The sequence below is a fragment of the Plectropomus leopardus genome, chromosome 11 (genome assembly GCF_026936395.1).
Source record: "Plectropomus leopardus strain MGB_pleo_1.0 chromosome 11, ASM2693639v1, whole genome shotgun sequence".
Taxonomy (NCBI): Eukaryota; Metazoa; Chordata; class Actinopteri; order Perciformes; family Serranidae; genus Plectropomus; species Plectropomus leopardus.
In genome coordinates, this window is record NC_142186.1 from 34,020,836 (window position 1) to 34,046,943 (window position 26,108).

The 26,108-nt window shown below is 38.5% G+C and overlaps 1 protein-coding gene across 1 annotated transcript in view; it reads right to left on the reverse strand.

Moving 5' to 3' along the window:
- The window catches only part of sh3bp5b (SH3-domain binding protein 5b (BTK-associated)), a 74,242-nt gene that overhangs the window by 14,402 nt on the left and 33,732 nt on the right, over positions 1-26,108 (reverse strand). The window contains exons 7-8 of the mRNA XM_088084685.1: positions 25,061-25,280; positions 22,990-23,349 (exon numbers count right to left, since the gene is read on the reverse strand). Coding sequence (XP_087940811.1) covers positions 22,990-23,349; positions 25,061-25,280 — 580 coding nt within the window. The remainder of the gene's footprint in view (positions 1-22,989; positions 23,350-25,060; positions 25,281-26,108) is intronic.

The following is a 26,108-nucleotide window of genomic DNA, read 5'->3' on the forward strand; positions in this document are numbered from 1 at the left end:
ATAGTATAGTATGGCGAAAAAAGTCAAATTTTGACCACTCCTAAAAATGGCTGAAAAAGACCTAGAATAGCTTGTAGAGACGCGTCATTGCGCACAAAGTGGGAATAAAGGACAAAAAAGGCCAAAAACCTTATGATTTAGCATGTTGAAAAAATGGCGAGAAAAGGCAATAGTATAGTATGGCGAAAAAAGTCAAATTTTGACCGCTCCTAAAAATGGCTGAAAAAGACCTAGAATAGCTTGTAGAGACGCGTTATAGTGCACAAAGTTGGAATAAAAGCCAAAAAAGGCCAAAAACGTCATAATTTAGCATGTCGAAAAAATGGCGGGAAAAGGCAATAGTATAGTATGGCGAAAAAAGTCAAATTTTGACCGCTCCTAAAAATGGCTGAAAACGACCTAGAATAGCTTGTAGAGACGCGTCATTGCGCACAAAGTTGGAACAAAGGACAAAAAAGGCCAAAAACCTCATGATTTAGAATGTCAAACAAAATGGCGGGACAAGGCAATAGTATAGTATGGCGAAAAAAGTCACATTTTGACCACTCCTAAAAATGGCTGAAAGCGACCTAGAATAGCTTGTAGAGACGCGTTATAGCGCACAAAGTAGGAATAAAAGCTAGAAAAAGTCAAAAACCTCATAATTTAGAATGTCAAAAAATTGGCTGGACAAGGCAATAGTATAGTATGGCGAAAAAAGTCAAATTTTGACCACTCCTAAAAATGGCTGAAAAAGACCTAGAATAGCTTGTAGAGACGCGTCATTGCGCACAAAGTGGGAATAAAGGACAAAAAAGGCCAAAAACCTCATGATTTAGCATGTTGAAAAAATGGCGAGAAAAGGCAATAGTATAGTATGGCGAAAAAAGTCAAATTTTGACCGCTCCTAAAAATGGCTGAAAAAGACCTAGAATAGCTTGTAGAGACGCGTTATAGTGCACAAAGTTGGAATAAAAGCCAAAAAAGGCCAAAAACGTCATAATTTAGCATGTCGAAAAAATGGCGGGAAAAGGCAATAGTATAGTATGGCGAAAAAAGTCAAATTTTGACCGCTCCTAAAAATGGCTGAAAACGACCTAGAATAGCTTGTAGAGACGCGTCATTGCGCACAAAGTTGGAACAAAGGACAAAAAAGGCCAAAAACCTCAGGATTTAGAATGTCAAACAAAATGGCGGGACAAGGCAATAGTATAGTATGGCGAAAAAAGTCAAATTTTGACCGCTCCTAAAAATGGCTGAAAAAGACCTAGAATAGCTTGTAGAGACGCGTTATAGCGCACAAAGTGTGATTAAAGGACAAAAAAGGCCAAAAACCTCATAATTTAGAATGTCAAACAAAATGGCGGGACAAGGCAATAGTATAGTATGGCGAAAAAAGTCAAATTTTGACCGCTCCTAAAAATGGCTGAAAATGACCTAGAATAGCTTGTAGAGACGCGTCATTGCGCACAAAGTGGGAATAAAGGACAAAAAAGGCCAAAAACCTCATGATTTAGCATGTTGAAAAAATGGCGAGAAAAGGCAATAGTATAGTATGGCGAAAAAAGTCAAATTTTGACCGCTCCTAAAAATGGCTGAAAAAGACCTAGAATAGCTTGTAGAGACGCAGCGTAATAGAGAACAAAGTTGGAATAAAAGCCAAAAAAGGCCAAAAACGTCATAATTTAGCATGTCGAAAAAATGGCGGGACAAGGCAATAGTATAGTATGGCGAAAAAAGTCAAATTTTGACCACTCCTAAAAATGGCTGAAAAAGACCTAGAATAGCTTGTAGAGATGCGTTATAGTGCACAAAGTTGGAATGAAAGCCAAAAAAGGCCAAAAACGTCATAATTTAGCATGTCGAAAAAATGGCGGGAAAAGGCAATAGTATAGTATGGCGAAAAAAGTCAAATTTTGACCACTCCTAAAAATGGCTGAAAAAGACCTAGAATAGCTTGTAGAGACGCGTCATTGCGCACAAAGTGGGAATAAAGGACAAAAAAGGCCAAAAACCTTATGATTTAGCATGTTGAAAAAATGGCGAGAAAAGGCAATAGTATAGTATGGCGAAAAAAGTCAAATTTTGACCGCTCCTAAAAATGGCTGAAAACGACCTAGAATCGCTTGTAGAGACGCGTTATAGCGCACAAACTGTGAATAAAGGACAAAAAAGGCCAAAAACCTCATGATTTAGAATGTCAAACAAAATGGCGGGACAAGGCAATAGTATAGTATGGCGAAAAAAGTCAAATTTTGACCGCTCCTAAAAATGGCTGAAAACGACCTAGAATAGCTTGTAGAGACGCAGCGTCATTGCACAAAGTTGGAACAAAGGACAAAAAGGACAAAAACCTCTTGATTTAGAATGTCAAAAAAATGGCGGGACAAGGCAATAGTATAGTATGGCGAAAAAAGTCAAATTTTGACCGCTCCTAAAAATGGCTGAAAATGACCTAGAATAGCTTGTAGAGACGCGTCATTGCGCACAAAGTGGGAATAAAGGACAAAAAAGGCCAAAAACCTCATGATTTAGCATGTTGAAAAAATGGCGAGAAAAGGCAATAGTATAGTATGGCGAAAAAAGTCAAATTTTGACCGCTCCTAAAAATGGCTGAAAAAGACCTAGAATAGCTTGTAGAGACGCGTTATAGTGCACAAAGTTGGAATAAAAGCCAAAAAAGGCCAAAAACGTCATAATTTAGCATGTCGAAAAAATGGCGGGACAAGGCAATAGTATAGTATGGCGAAAAAAGTCAAATTTTGACCACTCCTAAAAATGGCTGAAAAAGACCTAGAATAGCTTGTAGAGATGCGTTATAGTGCACAAAGTTGGAATGAAAGCCAAAAAAGGCCAAAAACGTCATAATTTAGCATGTCGAAAAAATGGCGGGAAAAGGCAATAGTATAGTATGGCGAAAAAAGTCAAATTTTGACCACTCCTAAAAATGGCTGAAAAAGACCTAGAATAGCTTGTAGAGACGCGTCATTGCGCACAAAGTGGGAATAAAGGACAAAAAAGGCCAAAAACCTTATGATTTAGCATGTTGAAAAAATGGCGAGAAAAGGCAATAGTATAGTATGGCGAAAAAAGTCAAATTTTGACCGCTCCTAAAAATGGCTGAAAAAGACCTAGAATAGCTTGTAGAGACGCGTTATAGTGCACAAAGTTGAAATAAAAGCCAAAAAAGGCCAAAAACATCATAATTTAGCATGTTGAAAAAATGGCGGGACAAGGCAATAGTATAGTATGGCGAAAAAAGTCAAATTTTGACCGCTCCTAAAAATGGCTGAAAACGACCTAGAATAGCTTGTAGAGACGCGTTATAGCGCACAAAGTAGGAATAAAAGCTAGAAAAAGTCAAAAACCTCATAATTTAGAATGTCAAAAAATTGGCTGAATAGCTTGTAGAGACGCGTTATAGCGCACAAACTGTGAATAAAGGACAAAAAAGGCCAAAAACGGCAGAATTAAGTTAAGCAAACTATGTGCTCCCAGAGAGAAAGGAGGTATGGGACTACCGGACCCAAGATTATACAGTTTGTCATTTGAGATGGTCAAAATAGTTAAATACTGGAAGCAGGATGGAAAAGCGGTAGATTGGTTGACTATTGAGACTGAATTATCTTTACCCTTTACTCCAAAAGAGAGAATAACTCAGAAAGTTGGTTCAACAAATCCAGTTCTTAATCACTCTAGAGAGGTTTGGATGGAAGCACACCGCATCCTGAATATACCACAATATGTACAGCTCTATACCTCCTTATGGAACAATCCCAGTATTTGTATTGGGAAAGCACCTGTGTACTGGAGGCGGTGGCATTCAAGTGGCATACTTACGATAGGAGACTTGTATAAAGATGGAGTGTTTATATCATTCCAAGACTTAATCCAAAAATTTAAATTGGAGGGCAAGGTTAATTTTTGGAAATACCTACAAATAAAAAGCTGTATAACCTCTAAATGTAAGTTGGGGGGAGTTGCAGAAAACTGCATTTTGGACTATCTTGACATGCCGCGGGGATGCCACACAGCCTCCCAATTTTATAAAATGATTGGGAGTTCTATAAGATCTTGCACAGGTACTACCACACCCCATCGAGACTTTATAGAATGAAACTGTTAAAGGACAACTTTTGTTAGAGTGTAAAACAGAGGTTGGAACTTTCCTTCACTGTATCTGGGAGTGTTCTCTGGTGGCACCTTTTTGGAGTAAAGTTGTTCAAGTTTTGAGTAGCTGGTTCGGGTCAACAATCCCCCTGACCCCAGATCTTTGTCTTCCGGGTGATAAAACTCAAGTGCAGAATGCCTCAAAGAATGCCTTTTCCGTCGTTATGGTTGGTTTGATGACTGCATCCAGAATTATCTGAAGACTCTGGAAAACGGACAGAAGCCCAAGCCTGAAAGACTGGGTAGATGTAATGATAGAAACAGCATCTCACGAATCTATGCTGTATAGATTAAAGGACAATACAGAAAATGGGACCACTTCCTGGGACTGCTTTTGGGCCCACATAAGAACGGACCAAGACACTGTGCAGACCCCAACATTACCAGGATCTCCTGTATAACTATATCATAATAATATTGTATTATCCCAGACACAACATATGGTGTTTTGTGTTTGCTAATTTATCTAGCTGATTGGATGCCCTGTCTATTTATGTATCTTTATCCTGTGTTTGTAATTGTTTGTCTGGCCTGTGCAATGTATCCCAGTATTCTCTACCTTTGTTTTGTTTTGTTTTGTTTTGTTTCCTAGCATTATTTTTTTCATTTGTAATACATTGAAAAGTTAATAAAAACTTTAATGACAAAAAAAAGGCCAACAACCTCATAATTTAGAATGTCAAAAAAATGGCGGGAAAAGGCAATAGTATAGTATGGCGAAAAGAGTCAAATTTTGACCGCTCCTAAACATGGTTGAAAATGACCTAGAATAGCTTGTAGTGACGCATCATTGTGCACAAAGTTGGTATAAAGGACAAAAAAGGACAAAAACCTTATGATTTAGAATGTCAAAAAAATGGCCGGACAAGGCAATAGTATAGTATGGCGAAAAAAGTCAAATTTTGACCGCTCCTAAAAATGGCTGAAAACAACCTAGAATAGCTTGTAGAGACGCATCATTGCGCACAAAGTGGGATTAATTCCAAACAAAGGCCAAAAACCTCATAATTTAGCATGTCAAAAAAATGGCCGGACAAGGCAATAGTATAGTATGGCGAAAAAAGTCAAATTTGGACCGCTCCTAAAAATGGCTGAAAACAACCTAGAATAGCTTGTAGAGACGCGTCATTGCGTACAAAGAGGGAATAAAGGACAAAAAAGGACAAAAACCTCATAATTTAGAATGTCAAACAAAATGGCGGGACAAGGCAATAGTATAGTATGGCGAAAAAAGTCAAATTTTGACCGCTCCTAAAAATGGCTGAAAATGACCTAGAATAGCTTGTAGAGACGCGCCATTGCGCACAAAGTTGGAATAAAGGACAAAAAAGGCCAAAAACCTCATAATTTAGCATGTCAAAAAAATGGCCGGACAAGGCAATAGTATAGTATGGCTAAAAAAGTCAAATTTTGACCGCTCCTAAAAATGGCTGAAAACGACCTAGAATAGCTTGTAGAGACGCGTTATAGCACAAAGTGTGAATAAAGGACAAAAAGGCCAAAAACCTCATAATTTAGCATGTCAAAAATGGCCGGACAAGGCAATAGTATAGTATGTTAAAAAAGTCAAATTTTGACCGCTCCTAAAAATGGCTGAAAACGACCTAGAATAGCTTGTAGAGACGCGTTATAGCACACAAAGTGTGAATAAAGGACAAAAAAGGCCAAAAACCTCAGAATTTAGAATGTCAAACAAAATGGCCGGACAAGGCAATAGTATAGTATGGCAAAAAAAGTCAAATTTTGACCACTCCTAAAAATGGCTGAAAATGACCTAGAATAGCTTGTAGAGACGCGTTATAGCGCACAAACTGTGAATAAAGGACAAGAAAGGCCAAAAACCTCATGATTTAGAATGTAAAAAAAATGGCTGGACAAGGCAATAGTATAGTATGGCGAAAAAAGTCAAATTTTGACCGCTCCTAAAAATGGCTGAAAATGACCTAGAATAGCTTGTAGAGACGCGTTATAGCGCACAAAGTGTGAATAAAGGACAAAAAAGGCCAAAAACCTCATGATTTAGAATGTCAAAAAAATGGCGGACAAGGCAATAGTATAGTATGGCGAAAAAAGTCAAATTTTGACCGCTCCTAAAATGGCTGAAAACGACCTAGAATAGCTTGTAGAGACGTCATTGCGCACAAAGTTGGAATAAAGGACAAAAGGCCAAAAACCTCATAATTTAGCATGTAAAAAAAATGGCCGGACAAGGCAATAGTATAGTATGGCTAAAAAAGTCAAATTTTGACCGCTCCTAAAAATGGCTGAAAACGACCTAGAATAGCTTGTAGAGACGCGTTATAGCACACAAAGTGTGAATAAAGGACAAAAAAGGCCAAAAACCTCATGATTTAGCATGTTGAAAAAATGGCCGGACAAGGCAATAGTATAGTATGGCGAAAAAAGTCAAATTTTGACCGCTCCTAAAAATGGCTGAAAACAACCTAGAATAGCTTGTAGAGACGCGTTATAGCGCACAAAGTGTGAATAAAGGACAAAAAAGGCCAAAAACCTCATGATTTAGAATGTCAAAAAAATGGCCGGACAAGGCAATAGTATAGTATGGCGAAAAAAGTCAAATTTTGACCGCTCCTAAAAATGGCTGAAAATGACCTAGAATAGCTTGTAGAGACGCGTCATTGCGCACAAAGTGTGAATAAAGGACAAAAAGGCCAAAAACCTCATAATTTAGAATGTCAAACAAAATGGCGGACAAGGCAATAGTATAGTATGGCTAAAAAAGTCAAATTTTGACCGCTCCTAAAAATGGCTGAAAACGACCTAGAATAGCTTGTAGAGGCAGCGTCATAGCACAAAGTTGGAACAAAGGACAAAAAAGGCCAAAAACCTCATAATTTAGAATGTCAAAAAAATGGCCGGACAAGGCAATAGTATAGTATGGCGAAAAAAGTCAAATTTTGACCGCTCCTAAAATGGCTGAAAACGACCTAGAATAGCTTGTAGAGACGTTATAGAACACAAAGTGAGAAAAAAGGACAAAAAAGGCCAAAAACCTCATGATTTAGAATGTCAAAAAAATGGCCGGACAAGGCAATAGTATAGTATGGCGAAAAAAGTCAAATTTTGACCGCTCCTAAAAATGGCTGAAAACGACCTAGAATAGCTTGTAGAGACGCGTCATTGCGCACAAAGTGGGAATAAAGGACAAAAAAGGCCAAAAACCTCATAATTTAGAATGTCAAAAAAATGGCCGGACAAGGCAATAGTATAGTATGGCTAAAAAGTCAAATTTTGACCGCTCCTAAAAATGGCTGAAAATGACCTAGAATAGCTTGTAGAGACGCAGCGTTATAGCGCACAAAGTGTGAATAAAGGACAAAAAGGCCAAAAACCTCATGATTTAGAATGTCAAAAAAATGGCCGGACAAGGCAATAGTATAGTATGGCGAAAAAGTCAAATTTTGACCGCTCCTAAAAATGGCTGAAAACAACCTAGAATAGCTTGTAGAGACGCGTCATTGCGCACAAAGTTGGAATAAAGGACAAAAAAGGCCAAAAACCTCATAATTTAGCATGTCAAAAAAATGGCCGGACAAGGCAATAGTATAGTATGGCGAAAAAAGTCAAATTTTGACCGCTCCTAAAAATGGCTGAAAACGACCTAGAATAGCTTGTAGAGACGCGTTATAGCACACAAAGTGTGAATAAAGGACAAAAAAGGCCAAAAACCTCATGATTTAGAATGTCAAAAAAATGGCCGGACAAGGCAATAGTATAGTATGGCGAAAAAAGTCAAATTTTGACCGCTGCTAAAAATGGCTGAAAAAGACCTAGAATAGCTTGTAGAGACGCGTTATAGCGCACAAACTGTGAATAAAGGACAAGAAAGGCCAAAAACCTCATGATTTAGAATGTAAAAAAAATGGCTGGACAAGGCAATAGTATAGTATGGCGAAAAAAGTCAAATTTTGACCGCTCCTAAAAATGGCTGAAAATGACCTAGAATAGCTTGTAGAGACGCGTTATAGCGCACAAAGTGTGAATAAAGGACAAAAAGGCCAAAAACCTCATAATTTAGAATGTCAAACAAAATGGCGGACAAGGCAATAGTATAGTATGGCGAAAAAAGTCAAATTTTGACCGCTCCTAAAAATGGCTGAAAATGACCTAGAATAGCTTGTAGAGACGCGTCATTGCGCACAAAGTTGGAATAAAGGACAAAAAAGGCCAAAAACCTCATAATTTAGCATGTCAAAAAAATGGCCGGACAAGGCAATAGTATAGTATGGCTAAAAAAGTCAAATTTTGACCGCTCCTAAAAATGGCTGAAAACGACCTAGAATAGCTTGTAGAGACGCGTTATAGCACACAAAGTGTGAATAAAGGACAAAAAAGGCCAAAAACCTCATGATTTAGAATGTCAAAAAAATGGCCGGACAAGGCAATAGTATAGTATGGCGAAAAAAGTCAAATTTTGACCGCTCCTAAAAATGGCTGAAAACGACCTAGAATAGCTTGTAGAGACGCGTTATAGCGCACAAAGTGTGAATAAAGGACAAAAAAGGCCAAAAACCTCATAATTTAGAATGTCAAACAAAATGGCCGGACAAGGCAATAGTATAGTATGGCGAAAAAAGTCAAATTTTGACCGCTCCTAAAAATGGCTGAAAACGACCTAGAATAGCTTGTAGAGACGCGTCATTGCGTACAAAGTGGGAATAAAGGACAAAAAAGGCCAAAAACCTCATAATTTAGAATGTCAAACAAAATGGCCGGACAAGGCAATAGTATAGTATGGCGAAAAAAGTCAAATTTTGACCGCTCCTAAAAATGGCTGAAAACGACCTAGAATAGCTTGTAGAGACGCGTTATAGCACACAAAGTGTGAATAAAGGACAAAAAAGGCCAAAAACCTCATGATTTAGAATGTCAAAAAAATGGCCGGACAAGGCAATAGTATAGTATGGCGAAAAAAGTCAAATTTTGACCGCTCCTAAAAATGGCTGAAAACGACCTAGAATAGCTTGTAGAGACGCGTTATAGCACACAAAGTGTGAATAAAGGACAAAAAAGGCCAAAAACCTCATGATTTAGAATGTCAAACAAAATGGCCGGACAAGGCAATAGTATAGTATGGCGAAAAAAGTCAAATTTTGACCGCTCCTAAAAATGGCTGAAAACGACCTAGAATAGCTTGTAGAGACGCGTCATTGCGTACAAAGTGGGAATAAAGGACAAAAAAGGCCAAAAACCTCATAATTTAGAATGTCAAACAAAATGGCCGGACAAGGCAATAGTATAGTATGGCGAAAAAAGTCAAATTTTGACCGCTCCTAAAAATGGCTGAAAACGACCTAGAATAGCTTGTAGAGACGCGTTATAGCGCACAAACTGTGAATAAAGGACAAAAAAGGCCAAAAACCTCATGATTTAGAATGTCAAAAAAATGGCTGGACAAGGCAATAGTATAGTATGGCGAAAAAAGTCAAATTTTGACCGCTCCTAAAAATGGCTGAAAATGACCTAGAATAGCTTGTAGAGGCAGCGTTATAGCACACAAAGTGTGAATAAAGGACAAAAAGGCCAAAAACCTCATGATTTAGAATGTCAAAAAAATGGCCGGACAAGGCAATAGTATAGTATGGCGAAAAAAGTCAAATTTTGACCGCTCCTAAAAATGGCTGAAAACAACCTAGAATAGCTTGTAGAGACGCGTCATAGCACAAAGTTGGAATAAAGGACAAAAGGCCAAAAACCTCATAATTTAGAATGTCAAAAAAATGGCCGGACAAGGCAATAGTATAGTATGGCGAAAAAAGTCAAATTTTGACCGCTCCTAAAAATGGCTGAAAAAGACCTAGAATAGCTTGTAGAGACGCGTCATTGCGCACAAAGTTGGAACAAAGGACAAAAAAGGCCAAAAACCTCATGATTTAGAATGTCAAAAAAATGGCCGGACAAGGCAATAGTATAGTATGGCTAATAAAGTCAAATTCTGACCGCTCCTAAAAATGGCTGAAAACGACCTAGAATAGCTTGTAGAGACGCGTTATAGCACACAAAGTGTGAATAAAGGACAAAAAAGGCCAAAAACCTCATGATTTAGAATGTCAAAAAAATGGCCGGACAAGGCAATAGTATAGTATGGCGAAAAAAGTCAAATTTTGACCGCTCCTAAAAATGGCTGAAAAAGACCTAGAATAGCTTGTAGAGACGCGTTATAGCGCACAAAGTGTGAATAAAGGACAAAAAAGGCCAAAAACCTCATGATTTAGAATGTCAAAAAAATGGCAAGACAAGGCAATAGTATAGTATGGCGAAAAAAGTCAAATTTTGACCGCTCCTAAAATGGCTGAAAACAACCTAGAATAGCTTGTAGAGACGCGTCATTGCGCACAAAAGTTGGAATAAAGGACAAAAAGGCCAAAACCTCATAATTTAGCATGTCAAAAAAATGGCGGGACAAGGCAATAGTATAGTATGGCGAAAAAAGTCAAATTTTGACCACTCCTAAAAATGGCTGAAAACGACCTAGAATAGCTTGTAGAGACGCGTCATTGCGCACAAAGTGGGAATAAAGGACAAAAAAGGCCAAAAACCTCATAATTTAGAATGTCAAACAAAATGGCCGGACAAGGCAATAGTATAGTATGGCGAAAAAAGTCAAATTTTGACCGCTGCTAAAAATGGCTGAAAAAGACCTAGAATAGCTTGTAGAGACGCGTTATAGCGCACAAACTGTGAATAAAGGACAAGAAAGGCCAAAAACCTCATGATTTAGAATGTAAAAAAAATGGCTGGACAAGGCAATAGTATAGTATGGCGAAAAAAGTCAAATTTTGACCGCTCCTAAAAATGGCTGAAAATGACCTAGAATAGCTTGTAGAGACGCGTTATAGCGCACAAAGTGTGAATAAAGGACAAAAAAGGCCAAAAACCTCATAATTTAGAATGTCAAAAAATGGCGGACAAGGCAATAGTATAGTATGGCGAAAAAGTCAAATTTTGACCGCTCCTAAAATGGCTGAAAACAACCTAGAATAGCTTGTAGAGACGCGTCATTGCGCACAAAGTTGGAATAAAGGACAAAAAGGCCAAAAACCTCATAATTTAGCATGTCAAAAAATGGCCGGACAAGGCAATAGTATAGTATGGAAAAAAGTCAAATTTTGACCGCTCCTAAAAAGGGCTGAAAACGACCTAGAATAGCTTGTAGAGACGCGTTATAGCACACAAAGTGTGAATAAAGGACAAAAAAGGCCAAAAACCTCATGATTTAGAATGTCAAAAAATGGCGGACAAGGCAATAGTATAGTATGGCGAAAAAAGTCAAATTTTGACCGCTCCTAAAAATGGCCGAAAATGACCTAGAATAGCTTGTAGAGACGTTATATAGCGCACAAAGTGTGAATAAAGGACAAAAAGGCCAAAAACCTCATGATTTAGAATGTCAAAAAATGGCGGACAAGGCAATAGTATAGTATGGCGAAAAAAGTCAAATTTTGACCGCTCCTAAAAATGGCTGAAAACGACCTAGAATAGCTTGTAGAGACGCGTCATTGCGCACAAAGTTGGAATAAAGGACAAAAAAGGCCAAAAACCTCATAATTTAGCATGTCAAAAAAATGGCCGGACAAGGCAATAGTATAGTATGGCGAAAAAAGTCAAATTTTGACCGCTCCTAAAAATGGCTGAAAACGACCTAGAATAGCTTGTAGAGACGCGTCATAGCGCACAAACTGTGAATAAAGGACAAAAAGGCCAAAAACCTCATGATTTAGAATGTCAAAAAATGGCCGGACAAGGCAATAGTATAGTATGGCGAAAAAGTCAAATTTTGACCGCTCCTAAAAATGGCTGAAAACGACCTAGAATCGCTTGTAGAGACGCGTTATAGCGCACAAACTGTGAATAAAGGACAAAAAAGGCCAAAAACCTCATGATTTAGAATGTCAAACAAAATGGCGGGACAAGGCAATAGTATAGTATGGCGAAAAAAGTCAAATTTTGACCGCTCCTAAAAATGGCTGAAAATGACCTAGAATAGCTTGTAGAGGCAGCGTTATAGCGCACAAAGTGTGAATAAAGGACAAAAAGGCCAAAAACCTCATGATTTAGAATGTCAAAAAATGGGCGGACAAGGCAATAGTATAGTATGGCGAAAAAAGTCAAATTTTGACCGCTCCTAAAAATGGCTGAAAACAACCTAGAATAGCTTGTAGAGACGCGTCATTGCGCACAAAGTTGGAATAAAGGACAAAAAAGGCCAAAAACCTCATAATTTAGCATGTCAAAAAAATGGCCGGACAAGGCAATAGTATAGTATGGCTAAAAAAGTCAAATTTTGACCGCTCCTAAAAATGGCTGAAAACGACCTAGAATAGCTTGTAGAGACGCGTTATAGCGCACAAAGTGTGAATAAAGGACAAAAAAGGCCAAAAACCTCATGATTTAGAATGTCAAAAAATGGCTGGACAAGGCAATAGTATAGTATGGCGAAAAAAGTCAAATTTTGACCGCTCCTAAAAATGGCTGAAAATGACCTAGAATAGCTTGTAGAGACGCGTTATAGCGCACAAAGTGTGAATAAAGGACAAAAAAGGCCAAAAACCTCATAATTTAGAATGTCAAACAAAATGGCCGGACAAGGCAATAGTATAGTATGGCGAAAAAAATCAAATTTTGACCACTCCTAAAAATGGCTGAAAATGACCTAGAATAGCTTGTAGAGACGCGTTATAGCGCACAAAGTGTGAATAAAGGACAAAAAAGGCCAAAAACCTCATGATTTAGAATGTCAAACAAAATGGCGGGACAAGGCAATAGTATAGTATGGCGAAAAAAGTCAAATTTTGACCGCTCCTAAAAATGGCTGAAAACAACCTAGAATAGCTTGTAGAGGCGGCGTCATTGCGCACAAAGTTGGAATAAAAAGGACAAAAAAGGCCAAAAACCTCATAATTTAGCATGTCAAAAAAATGGCCGGACAAGGCAATAGTATAGTATGGCGAAAAAAGTCAAATTTTGACCGCTCCTAAAAATGGCTGAAAACGACCTAGAATAGCTTGTAGAGACGCGTTATAGAACACAAAGTGTGAATAAAGGACAAAAAGGCCAAAAACCTCATAATTTAGAATGTCAAAAAATGGCGGACAAGGCAATAGTATAGTATGGCGAAAAAAGTCAAATTTTGACCGCTCCTAAAAATGGCTGAAAACGACCTAGAATAGCTTGTGGAGACGCATCATTGCACACAAACTGTGAATAAAGGACAAAAAAGGCCAAAAACCTCATGATTTAGAATGTCAAAAAAATGGCCGGACAAGGCAATAGTATAGTATGGCGAAAAAAGTCAAATTTTGACCGCTCCTAAAAATGGCTGAAAACGACCTAGAATAGCTTGTAGAGACGCGTTATAGCACACAAAGTGTGAATAAAGGACAAAAAAGGCCAAAAACCTCATGATTTAGAATGTCAAAAAAATGGCCGGACAAGGCAATAGTATAGTATGGCGAAAAAAGTCAAATTTTGACCGCTCCTAAAAATGGCTGAAAATGACCTAGAATAGCTTGTAGAGACGCGTTATAGCGCACAAAGTGTGAATAAAGGACAAAAAAGGCCAAAAACCTCATAATTTAGAATGTCAAACAAAATGGCCGGACAAGGCAATAGTATAGTATGGCGAAAAAAATCAAATTTTGACCACTCCTAAAATGGCTGAAAATGACCTAGAATAGCCTGTAGAGACCCGTTATAGCGCACAAACTGTGAAAAAAGGACAAAAAAGGCCAAAAACCTCATAATTTAGAATGTCAAAAAAATGGCCGGACAAGGCAATAGTATAGTATGGCGAAAAAGTCAAATTTTGACCACTCCTAAAAATGGCTGAAAATGACCTAGAATAGCTTGTAGAGACGCGTTATAGCGCTAAAGTGTGAATAAAGGACAAAAGGCCAAAAACCTCACGATTTAGAATGTCAAAAAAATGGCCGGACAAGGCAATAGTATAGTATGGCGAAAAAAGTCAAATTTTGACCGCTCCTAAAAATGGCTGAAAACAACCTAGAATAGCTTGTAGAGACGCGTCATTGCGCACAAAGTTGGAATAAAGGACAAAAAAGGCCAAAAACCTCATGATTTAGAATGTCAAAAAAATGGCCGGACAAGGCAATAGTATAGTATGGCGAAAAAAGTCAAATTTTGACCGCTCCTAAAAATGGCTGAAAACGACCTAGAATAGCTTGTAGAGACGCGTTATAGCGCACAAACTGTGAATAAAGGACAAAAAAGGCCAAAAACCTCATGATTTAGAATGTCAAAAAAATGGCCGGACAAGGCAATAGTATAGTATGGCGAAAAAAGTCAAATTTTGACCGCTCCTAAAAATGGCTGAAAACGACCTAGAATAGCTTGTAGAGACGCGTCATTGCGCACAAAGTTGGAATAAAGGACAAAAAAGGCCAAAAACCTCATGATTTAGAATGTCAAAAAAATGGCCGGACAAGGCAATAGTATAGTATGGCGAAAAAAGTCAAATTTTGACCGCTCCTAAAAATGGCTGAAAACGACCTAGAATAGCTTGTAGAGACGCGTTATAGCGCACAAAGTGTGAATAAAGGACAAAAAAGGCCAAAAACCTCAAAAATTAGAATGTCAAAAAAAATGGCCGGACAAGGCAATAGTATAGTATGGCGAAAAAAGTCAAATTTTGACCGCTCCTAAAAATGGCTGAAAATGACCTAGAATAGCTTGTAGAGACGCGTCATTGCGCACAAAGTTGGAATAAAGGACAAAAAAGGCCAAAAACCTCATAATTTAGCATGTCAAAAAAATGGCCGGACAAGGCAATAGTATAGTATGGCGAAAAAAGTCAAATTTTGACCGCTCCTAAAAATGGCTGAAAATGACCTAGAATAGCTTGTAGAGACGCGTTATAGCGCACAAAGTGTGATTAAAGGACAAAAAAGGCCAAAAACCTCATAATTTAGAATGTCAAACAAAATGGCCGGACAAGGCAATAGTATAGTATGGCGAAAAAAGTCAAATTTTGACCGCTCCTAAAAATGGCTGAAAATGACCTAGAATAGCTTGTAGAGACGCGTCATTGCGCACAAAGTTGGAATAAAGGACAAAAAAGGCCAAAAACCTCATAATTTAGCATGTCAAAAAAATGGCCGGACAAGGCAATAGTATAGTATGGCGAAAAAAGTCAAATTTTGACCGCTCCTAAAAATGGCTGAAAACGACCTAGAATAGCTTGTAGAGACGCGTTATAGCGCACAAAGTGTGAATAAAGGACAAAAAAGGCCAAAAACCTCATGATTTAGAATGCCAAAAAAATGGCCGGACAAGGCAATAGTATAGTATGGCGAAAAAAGTCAAATTTTGACCGCTCCTAAAAATGGCTGAAAACGACCTAGAATAGCTTGTAGAGAAGCGTTATAGCGCACAAACTGTGAATAAAGGACAAAAGGCCAAAAACCTCATGATTTAGAATGTCAAAAAATGGCGGACAAGGCAATAGTATAGTATGGCGAAAAAAACTCAAATTTTGACCGCTCCTAAAAATGGCTGAAAACGACCTAGAATAGCTTGTAGAGACGCGTTATAGCGCACAAAGTGTGAATAAAGGACAAAAAAGGCCAAAAACCTCATGATTTAGAATGTAAAAAAAATGGCCGGACAAGGCAATAGTATAGTATGGCGAAAAAAGTCAAATTTTGACCGCTCCTAAAAATGGCTGAAAACAACCTAGAATAGCTTGTAGAGATGCATCATTGCGTACAAAGTGGGAATAAAGGACAAAAAAGGCCAAAAACCTCATAATTTAGAATGTCAAACAAAATGGCGGGACAAGGCAATAGTATAGTATGGCGAAAAAAGTCAAATTTTGACCGCTCCTAAAAATGGCTGAAAATGACCTAGAATAGCTTGTAGAGACGCGTTATAGCGCACAAAGTGTGAATAAAGGACAAAAAAGGACAAAAACCTCATAATTTAGAATTTCAAAAAAATGGCTGGACAAGGCAATAGTATAGTATGGCGAAAAAAGTCAAATTTTGACCGCTCCTAAAAATGGCTGAAAATGACCTAGAATAGCTTGTAGAGACGCGTTATAGCGCACAAAGTGTGAATAAAGGACAAAAAAGGCCAAAAACCTCATGATTTAGAATGTCAAAAAAATGGCCGGACAAGGCAATAGTATAGTATGGCGAAAAAAGTCAAATTTTGACCGCTCCTAAAAATGGCTGAAAACAACCTAGAATAGCTTGTAGAGACGCGTCATTGCGCACAAAGTTGGAATAAAGGACAAAAAAGGCCAAAAACCTCATAATTTAGCATGTCAAAAAAATGGCCGGACAAGGCAATAGTATAGTATGGCGAAAAAAGTCAAATTTTGACCGCTGCTAAAAATGGCTGAAAAAGACCTAGAATAGCTTGTAGAGACGCGTCATTGCGCACAAAGTTGGAATAAAGGACAAAAAAGGCCAAAAACCTCATAATTTAGCATGTCAAAAAAATGGCCGGACAAGGCAATAGTATAGTATGGCGAAAAAAGTCAAATTTTGACCGCTCCTAAAAATGGCTGAAAACGACCTAGAATAGCTTGTAGAGACGCGTTATAGCGCACAAAGTGTGAATAAAGGACAAAAAAGGCCAAAAACCTCATAATTTAGAATGTCAAACAAAATGGCCGGACAAGGCAATAGTATAGTATGGCGAAAAAAGTCAAATTTTGACCACTCCTAAAAATGGCTGAAAATGACCTAGAATAGCTTGTAGAGACGCGTTATAGCGCACAAAGTGTGAATAAAGGACAAAAAAGGCCAAAAACCTCATGATTTAGAATGTCAAAAAAATGGCCGGACAAGGCAATAGTATAGTATGGCGAAAAAAGTCAAATTTTGACCGCTCCTAAAAATGGCTGAAAACAACCTAGAATAGCTTGTAGAGACGCGTCATTGCGCACAAAGTTGGAATAAAGGACAAAAAAGGCCAAAAACCTCATAATTTAGCATGTCAAAAAAATGGCCGGACAAGGCAATAGTATAGTATGGCGAAAAAAGTCAAATTTTGACCGCTCCTAAAAATGGCTGAAAACGACCTAGAACAGCTTGTAGAGACGCGTTATAGCGCACAAACTGTGAATAAAGGACAAAAAAGGCCAAAAACCTCATGATTTAGAATGTCAAAAAAATGGCCGGACAAGGCAATAGTATAGTATGGCGAAAAAAGTCAAATTTTGACCGCTCCTAAAAATGGCTGAAAACGACCTAGAATCGCTTGTAGAGACGCGTTATAGCGCACAAACTGTGAATAAAGGACAAAAAAGGCCAAAAACCTCATGATTTAGAATGTCAAACAAAATGGCGGGACAAGGCAATAGTATAGTATGGCGAAAAAAGTCAAATTTTGACCGCTCCTAAAAATGGCTGAAAATGACCTAGAATAGCTTGTAGAGACGCGTTATAGCGCACAAAGTGTGAATAAAGGACAAAAAAGGCCAAAAACCTCATGATTTAGAATGTCAAAAAATGGCGGACAAGGCAATAGTATAGTATGGCGAAAAAAGTCAAATTTTGACCGCTCCTAAAAATGGCTGAAAACAACCTAGAATAGCTTGTAGAGACGCGTCATTGCGCACAAAGTTGGAATAAAGGACAAAAAAGGCCAAAAACCTCATAATTTAGCATGTCAAAAAAATGGCCGGACAAGGCAATAGTATAGTATGGCGAAAAAAGTCAAATTTTGACCGCTGCTAAAAATGGCTGAAAAAGACCTAGAATAGCTTGTAGAGACGCGTCATTGCGCACAAAGTTGGAACAAAGGACAAAAAAGGCCAAAAACCTCATGATTTAGAATGTCAAAAAAATGGCCGGACAAGGCAATAGTATAGTATGGCGAAAAAAGTCAAATTTTGACCGCTCCTAAAAATGGCTGAAAACGACCTAGAATAGCTTGTAGAGGCAGCGTTATAAGCGCACAAAGTGTGAATAAAGGACAAAAAGGCCAAAAACCTCATAATTTAGCATGTCAAACAAAATGGCGGACAAGGCAATAGTATAGTATGGCGAAAAAAGTCAAATTTTGACCACTCCTAAAAATGGCTGAAAATGACCTAGAATAGCTTGTAGAGACGCGTTATAGCGCACAAAGTGTGAATAAAGGACAAAAAGGCCAAAAACCTCATGATTTAGAATGTCAAAAAAAGGGCCGGACAAGGCAATAGTATAGTATGGCGAAAAAAGTCAAATTTTGACCGCTCCTAAAAATGGCTGAAAACAACCTAGAATAGCTTGTAGAGACGCGTCATTGCGCACAAAGTTGGAATAAAGGACAAAAAAGGCCAAAAACCTCATAATTTAGCATGTCAAAAAAATGGCCGGACAAGGCAATAGTATAGTATGGCGAAAAAAGTCAAATTTTGACCGCTCCTAAAAATGGCTGAAAAAGACCTAGAATAGCTTGTAGAGATGCGTTATAGCGCACAAACTGTGAATAAAGGACAAAAAAGGACAAAAACCTCATAATTTAGCATGTCAAAAAAATGGCCGGACAAGGCAATAGTATAGTATGGCGAAAAAAGTCAAATTTTGACCGCTCCTAAAAATGGCTGAAAACGACCTAGAATAGCTTGTGGAGACGCATCATTGCACACAAACTGTGAATAAAGGACAAAAAAGGCCAAAAACCTCATGATTTAGAATGTCAAAAAAATGGCCGGACAAGGGAATAGTATAGTATGGCGAAAAAAGTCAAATTTTGACCGCTCCTAAAAATGGCTGAAAACGACCTAGAATAGCTTGTAGAGACGTTTTATAGCGCACAAAGTGTGAAAAAAGGACAAAAAAGGCCAAAAACCTCATGATTTAGAATGTAAAAAAAAATGGCCGGACAAGGCAATAGTATAGTATGGCGAAAAAAGTCAAATTTTGACCGCTCCTAAAAATGGCTGAAAATGACCTAGAATAGCTTGTAGAGACGCGTTATAGCGCACAAAGTGTGAATAAAGGACAAAAAAGGCCAAAAACCTCATAATTTAGAATGTCAAACAAAATGGCCGGACAAGGCAATAGTATAGTATGGCGAAAAAAGTCAAATTTTGACCACTCCTAAAAATGGCTGAAAATGACCTAGAATAGCTTGTAGAGACGCGTTATAGCGCACAAAGTGTGAATAAAGGACAAAAAAGGCCAAAAACCTCATAATTTAGAATGTCAAACAAAATGGCCGGACAAGGCAATAGTATAGTATGGCGAAAAAAGTCAAATTTTGACCACTCCTAAAAATGGCTGAAAATGACCTAGAATAGCTTGTAGAGACGCGTTATAGCGCACAAAGTGTGAATAAAGGACAAAAAAGGCCAAAAACCTCATGATTTAGAATGTCAAACAAAATGGCCGGACAAGGCAATAGTATAGTATGGCGAAAAAAGTCAAATTTTGACCGCTCCTAAAAATGGCTGAAAACAACCTAGAATAGCTTGTAGAGACGCGTCATTGCGCACAAAGTTGGAATAAAGGACAAAAAAGGCCAAAAACCTCTTGATTTAGCATGTCAAAAAAATGGCCGGACAAGGCAATAGTATAGTATGGCGAAAAAAGTCAAATTTTGACCGCTCCTAAAAATGGCTGAAAACGACCTAGAACAGCTTGTAGAGACGCGTTATAGCGCACAAAGTGTGAATAAAGGACAAAAAGGCCAAAAACCTCATGATTTAGAATGTCAAAAAAATGGCGGACAAGGCAATAGTATAGTATGGCGAAAAAGTCAAATTTTGACCGCTCCTAAAAATGGCTGAAAACGACCTAGAATCGCTTGTAGAGGCAGCGTCATTGCGCACAAAGTTGGAATAAAGGACAAAAAGGACAAAAACCTCATGATTTAGAATGTCAAAAAATGGCGGACAAGGCAATAGTATAGTATGGCGAAAAAAGTCAAATTTTGACCGCTCCTAAAAATGGCTGAAAAAGACCTAGAATAGCTTGTAGAGACGCGTTATAGCGCACAAAGTGTGATTAAAGGACAAAAAAGGCCAAAAACCTCATAATTTAGAATGTCAAACAAAATGGCGGGACAAGGCAATAGTATAGTATGGCGAAAAAAGTCAAATTTTGACCGCTCCTAAAAATGGCTGAAAATGACCTAGAATAGCTTGTAGAGACGCGTCATTGCGCACAAAGTTGGAATAAAGGACAAAAAAGGCCAAAAACCTTATAATTTAGCATGTCAAAAAAATGGCCGGACAAGGCAATAGTATAGTATGGCGAAAAAAGTCAAATTTTGACCGCTCCTAAAATGGCTGAAAACGACCTAGAATAGCTTGTAGAGACGCGTTATAAGCGCACAAAGTGTGATTAAAGGACAAAAAGGCCAAAAACCTCATAATTTAGAATGTCAAACAAAATGGCCGGACAAGGCAATAGTATAGTATGGCGAAAAAGTCAAATTTTGACCGCTCCTAAAAATGGCTGAAAATGACCTAGAATAGCTTGTAGAGACGTGTCATTGCGCACAAAGTTGGAATAAAGGACAAAAAAGGCCAAAAACCTCATAATTTAGCATGTCAAAAAAATGGCCGGACAAGGCAATAGTATAGTATGGCGAAAAAAGTCAAATTTTGACCGCTCCTAAAAATGGCTGAAAAAGACCTAGAATAGCTTGTAGAGATGCGTTATAGCGCACAAACTGTGAATAAAGGACAAAAAAGGACAAAAACCTCATAATTTAGCATGTCAAAAAAATGGCCGGACAAGGCAATAGTATAGTATGGCGAAAAAAGTCAAATTTTGACCGCTCCTAAAAATGGCTGAAAACGACCTAGAATAGCTTGTAGAGACGCGTTATAGCGCACAAACTGTGAATAAAGGACAAAAAAGGCCAAAAACCTCATGATTTAGAATGTCAAAAAATGGCGGACAAGGCAATAGTATAGTATGGCGAAAAATTCAAATTTTGACCGCTCCTAAAATGGCTGAAAACAACCTAGAATAGCTTGTAGAGGCAGCGTCATTGCGCACAAAGTGTGAATAAAGGACAAAAAAGGCCAAAAACCTCATGATTTAGAATGTAAAAAAAAATGGCCGGACAAGGCAATAGTATAGTATGGCGAAAAAATTCAAATTTTGACCGCTCCTAAAAATGGCTGAAAACAACCTAGAATAGCTTGTAGAGATGCATCATTGCGCACAAAGTGGGATTAATTCCAAAAAAAGTGCCAAAAACCTCATAATTTAGCATGTCAAAAAAATGGCCGGACAAGGCAATAGTATAGTATGGTGAAAAAAGTCAAATTTTGACCGCTCCTAAAAATGGCTGAAAATGACCTAGAATAGCTTGTAGAGACGCGTTATAGCGCACAAAGTGTGAATAAAGGACAAAAAAGGACAAAAACCTCATAATTTAGAATTTCAAAAAAATGGCTGGACAAGGCAATAGTATAGTATGGCGAAAAAAGTCAAATTTTGACCGCTCCTAAAAATGGCTGAAAACGACCTAGAATAGCTTGTAGAGACGCGTCATTGCGTACAAAGTGGGAATAAAGGACAAAAAAGGCCAAAAACCTCATAATTTAGAATGTCAAAAAAATGGCCGGACAAGGCAATAGTATAGTATGGCGAAAAAAGTCAAATTTTGACCACTCCTAAAAATGGCAGAAAACGACCTAGAATAGCTTGTAGAGACGCATCATTGTGCACAAAGTGGGATTAATTCCAAAAAAAGGCCAAAAACCTGATAATTTAGCATGTCAAAAAAATGGCCGGACAAGGCAATAGTATAGTATGGCGAAAAAAGTCAAATTTTGACCGCTCCTAAAAATGGCTGAAAACGACCTAGAATAGCTTGTAGAGACGCGTTATAGCGCACAAACTGTGAATAAAGGACAAAAAAGGCCAAAAACCTCATGATTTAGAATGTAAAAAAAAATGGCCGGACAAGGCAATAGTATAGTATGGCGAAAAAAGTCAAATTTTGACCACTCCTAAAAATGGCTGAAAACAACCTAGAATAGCTTGTAGAGACGCGTTATAGCACACAAAGTTTGAATAAAGGACAAAAAAGGACAAAAACCTCATAATTTAGAATGTCAAAAAAATGGCTGGACAAGGCAATAGTATAGTATGGCGAAAAAAGTCAAATTTTGACCGCTCCTAAAAATTGTTGAAAACAACCTAGAATAGCTTGTAGAGATGCATCATTGCGCACAAAGTGGGATTAATTCCAAAAAAAGTGCCAAAAACCTCATAATTTAGCATGTCAAAAAAATGGCCGGACAAGGCAATAGTATAGTATGGCGAAAAAAGTCAAATTTTGACCGCTCCTAAAAATGGCTGAAAATGACCTAGAATAGCTTGTAGAGACGCGTTATAGCGCACAAACTGTGAATAAAGGACAAAAAAGGCCAAAATTCTAGGTCGTTTTCAGCCATTTTTAGGAGCGGTCAAAATTTGACTTTTTTGACTTCCAATCCAAGTTATGTATTCAGTTATATATCTTCATATGAATTTACATATATGTATACCTTTTACCACTAATATTACTATTGTTATTATTATTATCATTATTATTATTATTATCATCCTTGTTGTTATTATCATTACTATGTTTCGTGCTGTATATTTAGCTTTCTGTATTTTTTAACATCCTATTGTTTTTGTTTCTATTGTGATTAAGTCCAAGTTTGCTGTATCTCCAATAAATTTTTATAAAGCAAATTTAGAAAAAATGTCAAATGTATTCTGCAGCTTTGCATTTACGTTCTTATTTAGGATCATTAAAACAGAAGAAGCGGCTATTTTGCTGTCATCCAAAACACGTATCTGCAACACTAAAAATATGCTAAAACTAATATAAAACTAACACACATTAATCACCCACCTCTTTCTAGGTCGCACTCTGGGGATGACGCTCCGCTGCACTCGCTGCGAGGCCCGAGCACCGGCGAGATGAGGCCGAAGTCGGACAGCGACACGGTGCTGGGGAGGTCCAGACTGCAGGGCCGGGACAGAGGAGCCGGGGAGGAGGAAGAGGAGGATGGAGTGGGTGACGAAGAGGCAGAAGAGGACCCGCAGGAGGAGGAGGAGGAGGAGGAGGAGCTGGCAAAGGGGCAGGGTGACAGGAGCTCCTGAGGGCTGCTGGGAGACGAACCCAGGCTGCAGGTGGAGCGAGTCTCAGAGTCCTCCTCCGACATGATGCTGCTGCCGCCGCACGCCTCGTCATCGAAACACACCGACGCCACTGCAACAAGGATGGAGGAGAGGAGAGGAGAGGAGGATGGAAATGTAGAAAGAAAGGGAGACAAGGAGCAAGAATTAGGTGATGACAGAAAGGGGGGAGGAAAAAAAAGTGTAAGGAGGGAGGGGGCAAACATAACAGGGAGGGGCAGAGGGGAGAGAAAGAGGAAAAGAAGGAGGTTATGAGTGAAAGGAGGAGGTCAAAATGACAGTGAGGTAGGAGACGAGAGGAGAAGATGGGGTGATGAGAGAAGGAAGGAAGAAGGCAGAAACAGGATAAATAAGACGAAAGAGGGTGGAAATTAAAGGAAAAGATAAGGCAACAGAAAAAAGGAGGACAAAAGTGAAAAAGTGAAGTATGGAAATGGATTGGAGGAGGAGGTGCGGTGAGGAGCAGAGGACAGAAAGATGGATATGGAGAGAAAAAGAAAGAAGTGAGAAGAGAAATGAGAGGAAGAATAAAGGGAAAACAAACAAAAATTTCTCTGAGTTAGGGACGTTTCTCTGATTTTAGGGCGTTCAGAATTTTAGGAGGATTCTAGAGTTTTAGGACTTTTCCAGAATTTTAGGACATGTTTAGGATTTTGGAACGTTTTTACGATTTTGTAACATTTCCAGGATTTTAGATCATTCCCAGGATTTTGGGACATCCTCAGATTTTAGGATGTGCTAGGATTTTAGAAAACTTTTAGCTTTTAGGATGTTTCTAGGATTTTAGGATGTTTATAGAATTTTAGGACGCTTCTCAACTTTTAGGACATTTCTATGATGTTTCTAGGATTTTAGGACATTTCTCTAATTTTAGGACATTCGAGGCTAAGCCAGGACCTCTGTTGGGGGATCCTCCACTGGCACTTTTATTGACTTTAGAATGACACAGAGGCGGACAGAGGTAAGAATCAGGTTAAGTTTAGAGGAAGAATTAGAGTTCAGCATGTCGTTATGAAAGTTTATTTCAGAGATTTAGGTCAGGAACTGCCATTCATTTTTATTTTCAGAGAGACATTTCATTTGTCTCCTGTCTTCAATGCATATTAAGTTAAGTAAATTAAATCACACTGAAATAAACTGGTATAATGGATTAACTGTTTGAAACTCAGCTCTGTTGAACTTCATTTAGAGTTTAGTTGTTTATTTCCTGAGCTGACGGCCGTCGTGCAGTTGTTTTCTCTGAAGTCCTTCGACACGCTGAACCTTATCAGACTTTCTAAGAACCACAGACCAGGAATTCATGGAAACAGAGAGCAGCTCTGTTGTTTTTTTTTTAACTCCTTAAGAGTTTGTGTCCGTGTCACGAGTGCTTCCAGGTGGACGAGCAGCCATACGACAGCCAGCTCGCTTATCATTTCTTCTTCACAGTCAAGAGGTAAATTTAAAAATCTATTTCTGCTGAAGGAAAAAAAAAATGCTGTATCCATTTTAACATGTTCTCTGTGTGTGTTACTCTATTCTTTATCTTTCATTGGCCCCATTTAACACTAAAAGGAGACTAAATGACAACAAAACGGCGACTAAATCTGATTCCAGCAGGCACTGATGTTTAGAGCAGCACGAGGTGAGCAGCTGTTTCCGTGAAGATCGACAGTAACGAGATGGCAATCTTTATCATTTACTAACTGGCCTTTAATCTCGTTAGGACAAACATCTGATTCACACTGACAAACGCAGAGCAGAGAGAAGACAGGAGGAAGAATAACTGAGCTTCAAGGACTCACTGGATATTCCGTCTGACTCCATCTTAAAGTTGGAGATGTCGTCCCCGGAGACACTGTCGCCCTCAGCGCCTACGCCCCGCCCCCGGGGGCCCATGGCAGAGCTCCGCCGCCGCTCGTGGATCTCGTCGGAGATCATCTCCAGGTTCCTGAGGGCCGTCTTGTACTCGCCTTTGGCCTGCGACAGCTTGGCCTGCCGCTCGTCCACGTTCTTCTTGAGGTTCTGGAGGGAGAGAAAGATGATGATGAAGGTCAGGGACGGAGAACAACGTCAGCAGACTGCACAGATACTCAGCAGCAACAGCATCATCACATAAAAGTATCTTGTAAAAATGTGAAAAACATTTTGCCATGAAAACAGTTTCTTGTTATAACAAGAAAAAGTCTTGTTTTAAGTTTTTGTTACAACATGAAAACACCTTGTTACATGAAACAATCTTATGAAAAACACAAAAATCATCTTGTCCTAACAAAAACTTTTTTGCTGTAACAAGTCAACAAAAAAGGTTCTTGTTATAACATGAAGATATCTTTCGAAAAAGTGAAAACTTTCATGTTATAACAAGAAACACAAAGGTAACACACAGCTCAGTTAAACATTGGACTGCACAGTATACATATACATATATATATATATATATATATATATATATATATATATATATATATATATATATTTATTTATTTTTTAAGTAACCAATGTGTATGGTGGAGCAACAATATATAAAAACAAAAGTGGAAGTACTAAAATCTCAGCACTGCTGCATTTGTTCCTTATTAGCTGATGTTCATCAGATAACAAACTTCGTGTTGCACGGCGCCCACGCTGACGTTCACAGCCGAGCTGCTCTTTGTTCTTTACAGCTGCAGTTTTGTGCTCGAGTCAGAAAAACAATCTGATCGCAGCCTGAAGCGCAAAGACTGAGCTGCAGCGTGAACACAGAGAGGGAGAAAAAGTGGACACTGCGGCCGTGATGCGGCGAGCCGACAGATTCTGAGCGTTTGGGTCAAAATATTTAACCTCTGATGGCGCTCAGTCACAGCTACACAA